The 17179-nt window shown below is 43.3% G+C and overlaps 1 protein-coding gene across 1 annotated transcript in view; it reads left to right on the top strand.

The window, feature by feature from the left end:
* LOC141107667 (cytochrome P450 2C16-like) overlaps positions 1 to 17179 on the top strand; it is a 68123-nt gene that overhangs the window by 26950 nt on the left and 23994 nt on the right. Inside the window, exons 4-5 of the mRNA XM_073598564.1 lie at positions 851 to 1011; positions 15592 to 15768. Of these exons, the coding sequence (XP_073454665.1) occupies positions 851 to 1011; positions 15592 to 15768 (338 nt within the window). The remainder of the gene's footprint in view (positions 1 to 850; positions 1012 to 15591; positions 15769 to 17179) is intronic.

The following is a 17179-nucleotide window of genomic DNA, read 5'->3' as shown; positions in this document are numbered from 1 at the left end:
GGTGTAGTGTGGATTCAGCACTGCGGTGACCATTGAAGAGTTCAGGGCACACAGTCTACAGCCCATTCCCCAACCATTTTATACTAACTTCTTCAGTGCTCCCCTGCTGTTTCAGGCAATTTTGTGGTGGAGGATACAGAAAAAGGAAAAGCTGGAGAGTACTGGAGAGGTGAATATAAAGTGGTTAGTTGGGTGAAGGGGGTGTCTTTAAGGTAGACTATCATGGGGGGCTACTAAAACTGGAGAGTGCAACGTCTGGTGCAGCTCTGCACAGAAACCAATCAGCTTCCAAGTTTTATTTTCAAAGTCTAATTGAACAAGATGAAGTTAGAAGATGATTGGCTACCATGCACACATGCACCAGATTCTAATTGCTCCAGTTTTAGTAAATACCCCCATGTAATTTTAGTAATTGTGTTTCTTATTCCTAGCTTTAGCTTCACCTGACTTTGCAGCCTTCCCAGTTCTCTTTTGTGGACTACACCACCCTTCTGGCCTATGCAATGGAGCTGAAGAGAAGGGAAGGTGTCTGTAGTCTAAATCAGGAGAACAGCTAAGGATGAAAATGTTGTTCCTCCATAGAAGCAGTACAGTGAAAAAGAGCTGTCACCCTAGGAAAGTGTGTTACTTGCAGGATCACCAGGGGAAAAAAAATAGAAAAATTTAACTAATGCACATATACTGGTAAGGAATGATAAGCTACAACATATTGCTTTGTGTTTTTGGGTTTATATAAGTTTTAACTATTGAACATCTACCAGAAACTGAAATATCAGCTTCAATGGGAGTAACCCCATAAAGTTGTATATAGTAAATTATTTTTGAAGTCTTTACTATGTCTCTCTCACAGGTCAGTCTGTGGATCCAACTTTCTATTTTGCCAAGGCAGTTTCCAACGTCATCTGCTCAGTGGTGTTTGGAAGCCGGTTTGAGTATGAAGACAAAACTTTTCTCCAGCTTTTGGCCCAATTACATGAAATTTTTAAAGGTTTTAGCTCTGTTTGGGGACAGGTAAGTAGAAAACTTTGGAACATTCTAAAAAGTAAATGTTTACGTTAATCAGATTATATATATACAGTGGGAACGGAAAGTATTCAGACCCCCTTAAATTTTTCACTCTTTGTTATATTGCAGCCATTTGCCAAAATCATTTAAGTTCATTTTTTTTCCTCATTAATGTACACACAGCACCCCATATTGACAGAAAAACACAGAATTGTTGACATTTTTGCAGATTTATTAAAAAAGAAAAATTAAAATATCACATGGTCCTAAGTATTCAGACCCTTTGTTCAATATTTAGTAAAAGCACCCTTTTGATCTAATACAGCCATGAGTCTTTTTGGGAAAGATGCAACAAGTTTTTCACACCTGGATTTGGGGATCCTCTGCCATTGTTCCTTGCAGATCCTCTCCAGTTCTGTCAGGTTGGATGGTAAACGTTGGTGGACAGCCATTTTTAGGTCTCTCCAGAGATGCTCAATTGGGTTTACGTCAGGGCTCTGGCTGGGCCATTCAAGAACAGTCAAGGAGTTGTTGTGAAGCCACTCCTTCGTTATTTTAGCTGTGTGCTTAGGGTCATTGTCTTGTTGGAAGGTAAACCTTCGGCCCAGTCTGAGGTCCTAAGCACTCTGGAGAAAGTTTTCGTCCAGGATATCCCTGTACTTGGCCGCATTCATCTTTCCCTTGATTGCAACCAGTCATCCTGTCCCTGCAGCTGAAAAACACCCCTACAGCATGATGCTGCCACCACCATGCTTCACTGTTGGGACTGTATTGGATGGGTGATGAGCAGTACCTGGTTTTCTCCACACATACCGCTTAGAATTAAGGCCAAAAAGTTCTATCTTGGTCTCATCAGACCAAAGAATCTTATTTCTCACCGTCTTGGAGTTCTTCAGGTGTTTTTTAGCAAACTCCATGTGGCTTTCATGTGTCTTGCACTGAGGAGAGGCTTCCATCGGGCCACTCTGCCATAAAGCCCTAACTGGTGGAGGGCTGCTGTGATGGTTGACGTTCTACAACTTTCTCCCATCTCCCAACTGCATCTCTGGAGCTCAGCCACAGTGATCTTTGGGTTCTTCTTTACCTCACTCACCAAGGCTCTTCTCCCCCGATAGCTCAGTTTGGCCAGACGGTCAGCTCTAGGAAGGGTTCTGGTCGCCCCAAACGTCTTCCATTTAAGGATTATGGAGGCCACTGAGGCCACTCCATCAGACCTGGCCCTGTTTTTACAAGACTGCCCCTTTCCCCAGCTGACAGGGAGGTGCTAAATACTCCAATCACTCTGACAGAATTGTCAGATGCTTTGGAAGGAGCCCCACACCATAAATCACCGGGTTCAGACGGTTTACCAGCGGAATTGCACTCCCGCTATAGTGAAGTCCTTTTACCACCACTGTTACAGGCCTTAACTGAAGCTGCTGAGAGGGGCTGCCTACCTGATAGCATGCAGAAGGCAATAATTATAGTACTCCCCAAGCCGGGTAAGGATAAGCTTCTGCCAGACTCCTATCACCCGATCTCGTTATTAAATGCTGACGTCAAGCTTCTGGCTTGAGTTTTGGCCACAAGACTCACTTGGGTAATAGGCAGGCTGGTCCAACGTGACCAGTTAGGCTTTATCCCCACTCGCTCTACGGCCGATAACATTTGGCGGCTGTATATGAACCTACAGGTGCCGGTGGATAATCCTGGGGGTAGGGCCATTCTGTCGTTGGATGCCGCAAAGGCTTTTGACAGTGTGGAGTGGCCCTACCCCCTGGAAATCCTGGCAAGGTTCGGACTGGGGAACCAGTTTATCACATGGGTGAAAGTGCTGTATTTTAGACCTAGAGCCAGACTCTGCATAAACAATAATCTCTCGTCTCCATTTGAGTTGCACAGAGGCACTCGACAAGGGTGCCCTTTGTCCCCAACCCATTGCTGTTCGCTTTGGCAGTAGAGCCTTTGGCCATCTTGATACATGCTGCGACGGAGGTGGTCAGGTTCCGCAGAGGTCAGCTGGAGGACAAAATCTCTTTATATGCGGATGACGCACTCATTTATCTGGGCGACTCCGCTGCCTCTCTGCAAGCAGTGATGGGGATAATAGCAGATTTCGGGGGCTTCTCTGGCTTCACAATAAACTGGTCTAAATCAACCATAATGCCCATTAACCCACTGATGGAGCCTCTGCCGGCGGGAACAGAGCAAATTGCCATAGTAAGCAGCTTTAGATACCTGAGAGTGACGGTGTCCCCGGATCCGGCAGAATACCTTCGATAGACAGAAATTAAAATGCTCCAGTTGGTGTAAGCTTCCCCTATCAGTGGTGGGACGGGTGAATTTAATAAAAATGGTATGGGCCCTGCAGCTTTTGTACATTTTTCATAATTCACCTATGTGGATCTCGAACAAATGGTTTAAAAGAATTTACTCCCTTATGCGAGACTTGATCTGGAAGAAGAAGGTAGCCAGGATCAGTTTAACCATTCTGCAATATGGAAAGGACAGGGGGGACTAGCAGTACATCACCCTAAAATGTACTTCCTAGCCTTACAGCTTCAGCAGCTGGCGGGGTGGGGACGGGAAGCGGGGGATGATCCGGTGATCAATTTGGTGGCTGTGTCTGACCCTTTGCTGAAGGCGGCCTCCCATATGGAGATGGACATGCCAAGTATTCCGCATTCCGCCCCCACTGGTGTCCTTCTTAGGAAGGTGTGGAGGGAATTTCAGAAGATTTTGAAAATAGAGGGTCCACTGCCCTTTACCCTAGTGTGGAATAACCCTAAATATTTAGAGTTTGGAGATCTGCAGGGGTTTACCCCCTGGAAGGAGAGGGGGATCTGGTTCTTTCCACAGTTATATGAAGGGGAGGTGTTAAAAACATATGAAATTTTATGTCAGGAATACAAATTAACCCCTAGGGGCTTCTATAAATATCTCCAATTCTGACATGCCCCTCGGGCACAGCAGCAGACCTGCTCCCTGACAGTATCATCATCGCCATTGTTGATGGAAGTCCTCTGGGCAGAGGCCCGGAGAGGACTGATTTCCAGGATCTACACAGTTATGTTGTCCTCGGTCCAAGACCATGCCTACTTCAAAAGTAGAAGTAAGTGGGTGGAAGATGTAAGGGATATAGATGTTGACCAATGGGACATGGCTTTAGAATCTATACTGGCGGTATATGTATCTGCATCCCATAAACTGTCACAACTATTTATCCTACATAGAGCCTATAGAACACCAGTGCAGTTACATAGGTGGGGAAGAAGGGACTCCCCCTTATGCCCAAAATGCAAGATACACCAGGGGGACTTTTTACATCTACTCTGGAGATGCCCAATACTCCATCGGTATTGGGCTGAGGTATCCCAGTATATTGCTCGTTTAGCCCAGACACCAATTCCATTGAACCCCCTGGTGTGTTTACTAGGGGCCATTGATGTAGAAATGTATCCGAAAGGAATGTATTACATGATTATTAGGTTGCTGTATCTAGCTAGAAAACTTATTGCAAGATATTGGATGGCCTCTACGGTCCCCACAGGGAAACCATGGATTAGCTATGTTAACTCCTTACTTCTTAGAGAACGCCTGGCATATAGTCGTAGGAAGGCAGTGGGTAAATTTGACCACATCTGGCAACCATGGCTGGAAGATTCCAGCCTTGCACCACCACAGCTGGTAATGGACAGACTGTTTATGTAGAGATCTGTGGATTGTGGGTGGGGGAGGGGGGGGAGGGAGAGGGGACTGGGAAACATAGATTTAGGTATGCTTACTGTTATGCACTGGACCGAAGAGAATCCGTTGGTTGAAGAAGTGATTAATTCGGATACATTATAATGGGTCATAAGTGCTGATTAGTGTTCGGGAGGGTTAGAAATCTTATATGTGCATTGTATCCTGTTATTGCTCAAATAGTATAGACCCCTGATGTGTTACTGTCTATACATGTAATGTTCAATTTCATCTACTGAGATAATTGTATGTATCACGTGAGCAATGAATCACTAACTTACTAACCGACATATCTGTATGGATGTCACACCACTTCCTCAAACTCAACTTGTCCAAAACCGAGCTTATAATATTTCCTCCCCCACGTGCCTCTTCCCCAGACTTCTCTGTCAAGAGCAATGGCAAAACCATCCACCCGTCCCCACATGTCAGGGTGCTAGGTGTTATCCTGGATTCTGAACTCTCCTTTCGGCCCCACATCCAATCACTTTCCAAAGCTTGCCGCCTCAACCTCCGCGACATCTCTAAACTACGTCCCTTTCTAACCAGTGAAACCACAAAGCTTCTGATTCATTTCCTGGTTATCTCTCGCCTTGACTACTGCAACTCACTCCTCATTGGCTTACCTTTAAATAGACTTAAATAGACTATCCCCCCTTCAGTCCATCATGAATGCTGCTGCCAGACTCATCCACCTTACAAACCGCTCAGTGTCTGCTACCCCTCTCTGCCAATCCCTCCATTGGCTACCACTGGCCCAACGAATTAAATTCAAAATACTAACAATAAGTTACAAAGCCATCCACAACTGTGCCCCCAGCTACATCACTAACCTAGTCTCAAAATACCAACCTAATCGCCATCTCCGTTCCTCCCAAGACCTCCTGCTCTCTAGCTCCCTCATCACCTCCTCCCATATCCACCTCCAGGACTTCTCCCGAGCCTCGCCTATCCTCTGGAACTCCCTACCCCAATCTGCCAGACTGTCTCCAAATTTATCCACTTTTAGGCGATCCCTGAAAACTTTCCTCTTCAGAGAAGCCTATCCTGCCTCCATCTAACAACTGCACTATTTTCTCCATTAGCTCATCCCCCACAGCTATTACCCTTTTGTATAACTTGACCCTCCCTCCTAGATTGTAAGCTCTAACGAGCAGGGCCCTCTGATTCCTCCTGTATTGAATTGTATTGTACTTGTGCTGTCTGCCCTAATGTTGTAAAGCGCTGCGTAAACTGTCGGCGCTATATAAATCCTGAATAATAATAATAATAATAAATAAACAAGTTCTGATTAAAAAAAAAAAAGTTCAAGTGCGTGTAAAGGCAGGCATTCTAATACTTTTGGTAATATAGTGTGTGTGTATATATTTTTTTTCTTTTTTAATAAATCTGCAAAAATGTCAACAATTCTGTGTTTTTCTGTCAATATGGGGTGCTGTGTGTACATTAATGAGGAAAAAAAGTGAACTTAAATGATTTTAGCAAATGGCTGCAATATAACAAAAAGTGAAAAATTTAAGGGGGTCTGAATACTTTCCGTCCCCACTGTATATATACTAGACTGCCTGTGTGTGTATATATATATATATATATATATATATATATATATATATATATATATATATATATATATATATATATATTAAATACACTGCCTGAAGTAGATTAGAAACAGTACACCATGGAATGCACTGTAGAATGTAGATCTCTAGGCTACACTGACTGGATGCAGAGTATATATATATATATATATATATATATCTGTCCACAGCAACAACACTACACAGGGCCGCCGTGCAGGCAGCCTTATATAGTGCGGGGCGTGGACTTAGTCCCCCTGAGCCATGATTGGCCAAAGGCACCCTGCCTGCCTATGGCTCTCCTAGCAGAAGGTGCTGGGATTGGCCAAAACATGCAGGTTAGGTGCATGCTTTGGCCAATCATTATACAGAAATGCACTGCGATCTCACAGTGCATTATTGGGCGTTCTGCTTGCGCTCACATTTCCCGCGAACGTCATAATGTTCGATATTCGGCGAATGAGCGAACACCCGATGTTCGAGTCGAACTCATGTTCGACCCAAACATCAAGCTCATCCCTATTTACAACAACTTTAAGCAGTTTTGGAAATATAAAAGAACAGGGTTTGGGACTTTATAACTTTAATCCTCACCATAGTACATAATTATATCATGCCATTATGTACACTATTATGTACTATGTTGAGGATTAAAGTTTTTCCATTTTACAATGATTGGTTATTACGTTATTATGTTTAGATATATGGTTACAATTCTTGGTTTACTTACCAGTAGGGATGAGCTTCGAGTTCGAGTCGAACTCATGTTCTACTCGAACATTGGCTGTTCGCAAGTTCGCCGAACAGCGAACAATTTGGGGTGTTCGCGGCAAATTCGAATGCCGCGGAACACCCTTTAAAAGTCTATGGGAGAAATCAAAAGTGCTAATTTTAAAGGCTTATATGCAAGTTATTGTCATAAAAAGTGTTTGGGGACCCGGGTCCTGCCCCAGGGGACATGGATCAATGCAAAAAAAAGTTTTAAAAACGGACGTTTTTTCAGGAGCAGTGATTTTATTAATGCTTAAAGTCAAACAATAAAAGTGTAATATCCCTTTAAATTTCGTACCTGGGGGGTGTCTATAGTATGCCTGTAAAGGGGCGCATGTTTCCTGTGTTTAGAACAGTCTGACAGCAAAATGACATTTGGAAGGAAAAAACTCATTTAAAACTACCGCGGCTATTGCATTGCCGACAATACACATAGAAGTTCATTGATAAAAACGGCATGGGAATTCCCCACAGGGCAACCCCGAACCAAAATTAAAAAAAAAAAATGATGTGGGGGTCCCCCTAAATTCCATACAAGGCCCTTCAGGTCTGGTATGGATATTAAGGGGAACCCCAGCCAAAATTTAAAAAAAAAATTGACGTGGGGTTCCCCCTAAATTCCATACCAGACCCTTCAGGTCTGGTATGGATTTTAAGGGGAACCCCGCGCCAAAAAAAAAAAAAAAAAAACGGCATGGGGTCCCCCTAAAAATCCATACCAGACCCTTATCCGAGCACGCAACCTGGCAGGCCGCAGGAAAAGAGGGGGGGACGAGAGTGCGGCCCCCCCCCCTCCTGAACCGTACCAGGCCACATGCCCTCAACATTGGGAGGGTGCTTTGGGGTAGCCCCCCAAAACACCTTGTCCCCATGTTGATGAGGACAAGGGCCTCATCCTCACAACCGTGGCCGGTGGTTGTGGGGGTCTGCGGGCGGGGGGCTTATCGGAATCTGGAAGCCCCCTTTAACAAGGGGACCCCCAGATCCCGGCCCCCCCCCTGTGTGAAATGGTAAGGGGGTACTTACCCCTACCATTTCACTAAAAAACTGTCAAAAATGTTAAAAATGACAAGAGACAGTTTTTGACAATTCCTTTATTTAAATGCTTCTTCTTTCTTCCTTCATCTTCTTCTTCTTCTTCTGGTTCTTCTGGCTCTTCTGGTTCTTCCTCCGGCGTTCTCGTCCAGCATCTTCTCCGCGGCGTCTTCTATCTTCTTCTCCTCGGGCCGCTCCGCACCCATGGCATGAGGGGGGAGGCTCCCGCTCTTCTCTTCATCTTCTTCTCTTCTTCATCTTCTTCTTCATCTTCTTCTTCTTCTTCTTCTTCTTCTTCCTTCTTCTCTTCTTCCTGTCTTCTCCGGGCCGCTCCGCAGCCATGCTGTGGCATGGAGGGAGGCTCCCGCTGTGTGACGGCGTCTCTTCGTCTGACGGTTCTTAAATAACGGGGGGCGGGGCCATCCGGTGACCCCGCCCCCCTCTGACGCACGGTGACTTGAGGGACTTCCCTGTGACGTCACGGGGAATGCCACAGGGAAGTCCCGTCATGTCACCGTGCGTCAGAGGGGGGCGGGGTCACCGGGTGGCCCCGCCCCCCGTTATTTAAGAACCGTCAGACGAAGAGACGCCGTCACACAGCGGGAGCCTCCCTCCATGCCACAGCATGGCTGCGGAGCGGCCCGGAGAAGACAGGAAGAAGAGAAGAAGGAAGAAGAAGATGAAGAAGAAGATGAAGAAGAGAAGAAGATGAGAAGAAGATGAAGAGAAGAGCGGGAGCCTCCCCCCTCATGCCATGGGTGCGGAGCGGCCCGAGGAGAAGAAGATAGAAGACGCCGCGGAGAAGATGCTGGACGAGAACGCCGGAGGAAGAACCAGAAGAGCCAGAAGAACCAGAAGAAGAAGAAGATGAAGGAAGAAAGAAGAAAGAAGAAGCATTTAAATAAAGGAATTGTCAAAAACTGTCTCTTGTCATTTTTAACATTTTTGACAGTTTTTTAGTGAAATGGTAGGGGTACTTTTGTACCCCTTTACCATTTCACACAGGGGGGGGGGCCGGGATCTGGGGGTCCCCTTGTTAAAGGGGGCTTCCAGATTCCGATAAGCCCCCCGCCCGCAGACCCCCACAACCACCGGCCAGGGTTGTGGGGATGAGGCCCTTGTCTTCATCAACATGGGGACAAGGTGTTTTGGGGGGCTACCCCAAAGCACCCTCCCAATGTTGAGGGCATGTGGCCTGGTACGGTTCAGGAGGGGGGGGGGCCGCACTCTCGTCCCCCCCTCTTTTCCTGCGGCCTGCCAGGTTGCGTGCTCGGATAAGGGTCTGGTATGGATTTTTAGGGGGACCCCATGCCGTTTTTTTTTTTTTTTTTTGGCGCGGGGTTCCCCTTAAAATCCATACCAGACCTGAAGGGTCTGGTATGGAATTTAGGGGGAACCCCACGTCAATTTTTTTTTTAAATTTTGGCTGGGGTTCCCCTTAATATCCATACCAGACCTGAAGGGCCTTGTATGGAATTTAGGGGGACTCCCACATCATTTTTTTTTTTTAATTTTGGTTCGGGGTTGCCCTGTGGGGAATTCCCATGCCGTTTTTATCAATGAACTTCTATGTGTATTGTCGGCAATGCAATAGCCGCGGTAGTTTTAAATGAGTTTTTTCCTTCCAAATGTCATTTTGCTGTCAGACTGTTCTAAACACAGGAAACATGCGCCCCTTTACAGGCATACTATAGACACCCCCCAGGTATGAAATTTAAAGGGATATTACACTTTTATTGTTTGACTTTAAGCATTATTAAAATCACTGCTCCTGAAAAAACGGCCGTTTTTAAAACTTTTTTTTGCATTGATTCATGTCCCCTGGGGGAGGACCCGGGTCCCCAAACACTTTTTATGACAATAACTTGCATATTAGCCTTTAAAATTAGCACTTTTGATTATTCATGTTCGTGTCCCATAGACTTTAACGGCGTTCGCGTGTTCGAACGAATTTTTTTCCTGTTCGCATGTTCTGGTGCGAACCGAACAGGGGGGTGTTCGGCTCATCCCTACTTACCAGACACTACCGCAGTAATATGCCGAGATGTCTCCCTGGCTGCATGTTTCATATAAAGTACCAAACCCTGTTCTTTTATATTTCCATATATTGGGGATGGATGCACATTTATTTGGCCTCATACAAAGTCCCTAACTTCTTTTTCTCTTTTTTCTTTTTCTCAATGCCTGTTTGTTTTGATCTGTGTGGGCAGGGAATGTCTCAGAGTAGGCTGGTGACTCACAGATAGCATCACTTTTCGGTCACCTCCCTCTGGCTTCTAGAGGATTCTAGAAGAGAGGAGGGGAGAGAGGTGGAGCTGCCTGGGGTGTTCTAAGGAGCCCTGACCAATCCCCAACTTGGATTGGCAGGGGGCAGGCCTCCTTAAATACCTAGAGTCAGCCCAGCTGGGGAGTTGTTGTCGTCAGGTGGAAGAACTGAGGATGGAGTACTAGGCTGTCGGGGCCTTTGCGGGTGCTACCCATTCTGGGGGTGAGGGGGGGAGGTGACCTCGGGCATGGGACTCGGGTGCAGGAAGGATCCCTTCAAGAAAGCATGAAGGATCTGGACAGGAGGCACAGAGAGCAGTCAGAGAGGACAGCCGGAGCTAGTGCTGCTGGGCAAGTCTTCAGGAGAGACCCACCAGTGTGTGCAGCCAGGAGGGCTGGTGACTGACATGTGCTATCAGGAGTACTTGAGAGTCATGCCAGAGAGGACTGAGAAGCAACAGTAAGAGCTGGGTGTGGAACCAGTGAGGATTGAAATGTCACAGGCAGTGGAGTCGGGCAGCTGCATCCAGGAAGGCTGGCAGGGCCTTAAGAGGGATTGCTTGGAGCAGTAGTCCACCATAGGACAGCTAGCACTAAAGGCTTTCTATTCTATGTTTGCTATACTAAAAGGGACCTGCGGTCCCTGCTTACAAATGGCAATTCCTAAGGCCTGACTGAGTCAGTGTTGGGCCTAACCATGTGCTAGCTCTACCTGAAGTTAAGTGTTGTGCAGGAAAGAGAGAGAGTGATAATCTGCAAGCAAGTGTTTTGCAGGAGTTTGAAAAAGTGTTATGTACAAAAGAGTGTGCATAGTTCTGTCCAAAATTGACTGTTCTAAAATTTATTGGGCATCTAATAATATCTCATCCCTATCCAAGTACAAACCCCTCAATAAAAATACAAAAAAAACAAACAAACATATGGACTGTTCATTGACTCAAAGTGATTGGGAAGTGAATGCCGGGCTGGGCAGGGTGGTGGGGGGACCACAACTTTCAAACTTTCAGCAGACCCTACGGGGTACCACTACATATATATTTATATTTATATATATATATATATATATATATATATATATATATATATATATATATATATATATATATATATACACATATGTATATATATATATATATATATATACACATATGTATATATATATATATATATATATATATATATATACATACATACATACATACATGCATAGGATATAAAAAGTCTACACACCCCTGTCAAAATGTCACGTTTCTGTGATGTAAAAAAGTGAGACAAAGATAAATAATTTCAGAGCTTTTCCCACCTTTATTGTGACCTATAAACTGTACAACTCAGTTAAAAAACAAACTGAAATCTTTTAGGTGGAGGGAAGTAAAAATAAAAAATAAAATAATGTGGTTGCATAAGTGTGCACACCCTTAACCGTTTGCCGACCGGCTCACGTCGATATACGTCGGCAGAAGGGCACGTACAGGCAGATTAACGTATCTGCACGTTGCTCTTTAATAAGTGGTTTGCGGGTGGACGCGCGCCAGCCGCGACCTCCGTGAGTGTGAACGCAGGTCCCACGGACTCGATGTCCCCAGGGATACCCGCGATCGTCTCACGGAGAGTAAGAACGGGGAAATGCTGATGTAAACAAGCATTTCCACGTTCTGCCTAGTGACAGGACACTGATCACAGCTCCCTGTAGTCGGGAGCAGTGATCAGTGTCGTGTCACAAACAGCCCCTCCCTAGAACACACTTAACCCCTACAGCGCCACCTAGTGGTTAACCCCTTCACTGCCAGTCACATTTACACAGTAATCAATGCATTTTTATTCACACTGATCGCTGTATAAATGTGAATGATCCCAAAATAGCTCCAAAAGTGTCCAATCTGTCCACCATAATGTCGCAGTCATGATAAAAATCGCTGATCGCCGCCATTACTAGTAAAAAAAAAATTATTAATAAAGATGCCATAAAACTATCCCCTATTTTGTAGACGCTATAACTTTTGTGCAAACCAATCAATAAACGCTTATTGTGATTTTTTTTTTTTTTTTTTTAACCAAAAATATGTAGAAGAATACATATTGGCCTAAACTGAGGAGAAATGTTTTTTTATATATTTTTTTGGGGATATTTATTATAGCAAAAAGTAAAAAATAATGCTTTTTTTTTCAAAATTGTCGCTATTTTTTTGTTTATAGCGCAAAAAATAAAAACCGCAGAGGTGATCAAATACAGCAAAAGAAAGCTTTATTTGTGGGGAAAAAAGGACGTCAACTTTGTTCAGGAGCCACGTCGCACGACCGCGCTATTGTCAGTTAAAGCAACACAGTGCTGAATCGCAAAAAGTGCTCTGGTCTTTTGCCAGCCAAATGGTCCGGGGCCTAAGTGGTTAAACTAATACTTTGTTGAAGCACCATTTTGACTTTATTACAGCACTCAGTCTTTTTGGGTGTGAGTCAGCATGGCACATCTTGACTTGGCAATTTTTGCCCACTCTTCTATGCAAAAACACTTAAAATCTGTCAGATTGTGTACACAGCCCTCTTCAGATCACCCCACAGATTTTCAATCAGATTCAGGTCTGAGCTCTGGCTGGACCATTCCAAAACTTTAATCTTCTTCTGGTGAAGCTATTATTTTGTTGATTTGGATATACAGTATGCTTTGGGTCGTTGTCATGCTGAAAGATGAAGTTCCTCTTCATGTTCAGCTTTCTATCAGAAGCCTGAGGGTTTTGTGCCACTATTGACTGGTATTTGGAACTGTTCATAATTTCCTCTACCTTGACTAAGGCCCCTGTCCCTAAAGAAAAACAGCCCCAAAGCACAATGCTGCCACCATCATGATTCACAGGGAATATGGTGTTCTTTTGGTGATGTGCAGTATTGTTTTTGCGCCAAACATATCTTTTGGAATTATGGCCAAAAAGTTCAGCCTTGGTTTCATCAGACCATAACACATTTTCCCACATGCTTTTGGCATTTAGCCAGGCTTGGATGTTTTTCTTCGTAAGAAAAAGGCTTCTGTCTTGCCACTCTACCCCATAGCCCAAACATATGAAGAATGCGGGAGTTTGTTGTCACATGTTCCACACAGCCAGTACTTACCAGATATTCCTGCACTTTAATGTTGCTGCAGGCCTCTTGGCAACCTCACTGACCAGTTTTCTTCTTGTTTTCTCATCAATTTTGGAGAGACGTCCAGTTCTTGGTAATGTCACTGACTGTCTTCACTGTGTTCTATGTTATATCTAATGTCTTGGAATTTCTTTTCTACCCTTCTCCTGACTGATACCTTTTAACAATGAGATCCCTCTGATGCTTTGGAAGCAGACCATGGCTTTTGCTGTAGGATGCGACTAAGAAAATGTCAGGAAAGACCTACTAGAACAGCTGAACTTTATTTGGGGTTAATCAGAGGCACTTTAAATGATGGCAGGTGTGTACCGACTCCTATTTAACATGTTTGAATGTGATTGCTTAATTCTGAATACAGCTACATCCCCAGTTATAAGAGGGTGTGCACACTTATGCAACCACATTATTTTATTTTTTACTCAGCCCCCTAAAAGATTTCAGTTTGTTTTGCAATTGAGTTGTACAGTTTATAGATCACATTAAAGGTGGAAAAAGATGTAAATGATTTATCTTTGTCTAATTGTTTTACATGACAGAAACCTGACATTTTACCAGGGGTGTGTAGACTTTTTATATCCACAAGCTGTTTGTTCTTTGGATCCAAGGAGTCTGTAAGTGATCTGCTAACAAGTGTATCTGAAACCTCCCCTAAACCTCTCTTCTACAACTTTTCTCAAGTTATCATTAAAGCGTTGAAAAATACCTAAAGTGACTGGCACCTAAACTCTGTTCAAGTTCCCATTATAGCCATGGATCCTTGGGGTGAATGTAAGCTCGCTCCATGTATCTAGAGGTACCTCTTTGCTCCCAGTAGACCCAGGGGGGCGCTACATATATATATGTGTGTATATTTTGGCAGTGCAAGGCCATGCCACTTTGGTGGTTTTTTAGGGCAGTCAGGATTGTAGTTCAGGGCTCCACGCTCCCAGGAGTCAGAGTGTGTCTGCAGGAGAGCCGAGAGCCGTGCATTGGCTGCACCAGGACAGAGATAGACCTGAGCCTGAAGAATGGGACAGCAAGAGCTGCAGAAAAAGGAAAGAGATAAGCTGACAGATATATAGCATCTTCGCACAAGCACTGGGAATTGGTGTTTGATAGTCAGGAGGACCAAAACATGAGGTCTGAGCAGCAGAATTGACAGAGAGAGTGAGCCAGAAGGCTGAAGTATTATTTTCCTAAATTTACAGTGATGGTGGAAACCCCTGCATGGGAAATTGATGTCTTTTGTTGAAATGTTCCTTTTTTTTTTGTTGTTATAAAAGTGGGCTTACCAAGCCCTTAAAATTGAGTTGCCGAATTGGACTGAACTCACTGTTATGCATTGCCATTGCGTTACTCAACCCTCAAGTTACCACAATAAATAGAAAGAGAGAGAGAGATATTAGTCTGGATGTAACTATTTTTCATTCATTTTCACTCCTAAATTTACCTTAGTTACATTTTCAATTTACAAATTCAGATCAAGATCATAAATGTCTGACAATAAAACCCTTTAAAAACTGCACACTTTTATAAACATCACATTCTCATCTGAAGAAACTCCCTACTTCTAGTTTCTGTATACCAGTTTACATTTTGCTTACTTTTTAGTAAGTACTTTTCAACTATAAAAATGATGCATATGGCTTTTAATTTGGGCAAACATTGGGGTTGATTTACTAAAGGCAAATAGACTGTGTACTTTGCATGAGCAGTTGCTCCAGACCTTAGCAAATGAGGTAAAGCTTACAGACAATACCCAATCACATGCAACGAATATAAAAAACAGCATTTTTACTTGTACATAATTGGATGATGGAAGTCAGTAGGGCTTCTCCTCATTTACTAAGCTCTGGCGCAACTGCACTTGCAAACTGTACAGTCTATTTGCCTTTAGTAAATCAAGCCCAGTGTGGCACTTTTAAAAATTGGCACGCTAGTCTTACTACTTAATGTCTCTCAGATACGCTTATTGGTTTATTAATATGGTGCACACATTTCAATCCTTGTTTCTGCACATTAATTCTGGTGCATACACAAATGTGATTTTCGCCCCATTGTTTATTTCTCTTGGTCTTACTCTTAAAATATCTCTTAGATGTACAACTTGTTTCCCAAAGTGGTTGGAAAGATTCCAGGACCCCATCACAAAATGTTTAAAGCTGTTGATGGCATTCAGAATTTTATTGCAGAAAGGGTGAAAATGCATAAAGAAACCCTGGATCCAGGTTCTCCCAGAGATTTCATTGATTGTTTCCTCTTAAAGATGGAGCAGGTAAGGCAATTTATTCTGCTGGGTTTTACTGAGGAATTAAATTTTTTGCTATCACAAAGATGGCAGATTGGAGTCTCCAAAAAATGATAATTTGATACCCAGGACCTGATCTTTGAAAAATTGTAACTACCATTACATTGAAAAATGGACAATCTAAAATGATATTCCTAAACTCTGCTTTCACGTAGAGAATGTTACTATATGTGAAAAATATAAAACCTACAACAGGGTGAAAGTTTGTCTGGCAACTAAGAGATAAGACATTAAAGTGTATCTGAAGCCAATAATTTTTGTTTAGTTTTAGCCTGTTTGCCCTGATGACCATTGTCTTGAAAGTCATCATTTTGACAGTTGAACAGGAATGGAGGGAAGGAACTTCCAATGAGGATATCTTTTCCAGTGACAACTGTCTGAGTGGGCATATCCTTTGACTGTGTTGCAGTAGCGCTGGATTGGAAAGTTCAAGTTTATCGGTAATATATTAATGTAGGCTGCTCAAAAAGCATATCAACTTGGATCAAGGTATAGATATGTAAAAGTTCCAAATGTGAAATAGTACAAAATAAATATATATTTTTTTATATTTGTTAAAACATCACGAAACACATTTTCAGGATGTAACGCTTTCAAGTTTTTCGGGGCTCACTGCATGGAGAAGCAAACTATTGGCATTCCATGTTAAGCTGCTACGTACAGTGTGTTAAGAACATTTGGCAATCCTTGGCTTTCATCTAACCCTAAAGCCTTGTACACACGATTGGATTTTCTGACAGAAAATGTGTGATGACAGGCTGGTGGTGGAAAATCTGACTGTTTGTATGCTCCATCGGACAATTGTTGTCAGATTTTCCGTGGACAAATGTTGGATGGCAGGTTTTTAAATTTTCCACGGACAAATGTCTGTTGTCGGATTTTCCGAGCGTGTGTACACAAGTCCGCCGGACAAAAGTCCAAAGTACAAACACGCATGCTCGGAAGCAAGGGCGAGCCAGAAGCGGTCGGTCTTGTAAACTAGCGTTCGTAATGGAGAATTAACATTCATGGCGTGGCAAATTATGAAATCTCGAAATGCAGCGCAAATTCTTTTCTTCTTAATGGGATAATAATGAAGCTGCTATGCTGGTGATACTGATGGAGTTATTGCAAACAAATTTTCAATAGCTTTTTTTTCTAGTGATATCAAGAATAATATTATTATGCTTTTTTTTTTTTTTTTTTTTTTTTATTTGGGCAAGTTACCACAACACCATTATCCCATAGTTTTTAAGATCAAAGATACAACTATACTGGTGTCCCTTGTCAATTTTACATTTTTTTAAATGTAACTGCCTACTCCCAAACTGTCATTTGAAGTAAAACACATAGCCAAGTATTATTCTCCACAATTTTTTCATTGTGCATTAAAAAAAGA

This window comes from Aquarana catesbeiana, linkage group LG09 (assembly GCF_042186555.1).
Source record: "Aquarana catesbeiana isolate 2022-GZ linkage group LG09, ASM4218655v1, whole genome shotgun sequence".
Taxonomy (NCBI): Eukaryota; Metazoa; Chordata; class Amphibia; order Anura; family Ranidae; genus Aquarana; species Aquarana catesbeiana.
Note: the sequence above shows the minus strand (reverse complement) of the source record. Positions and strands in the feature narration are given on the sequence as shown.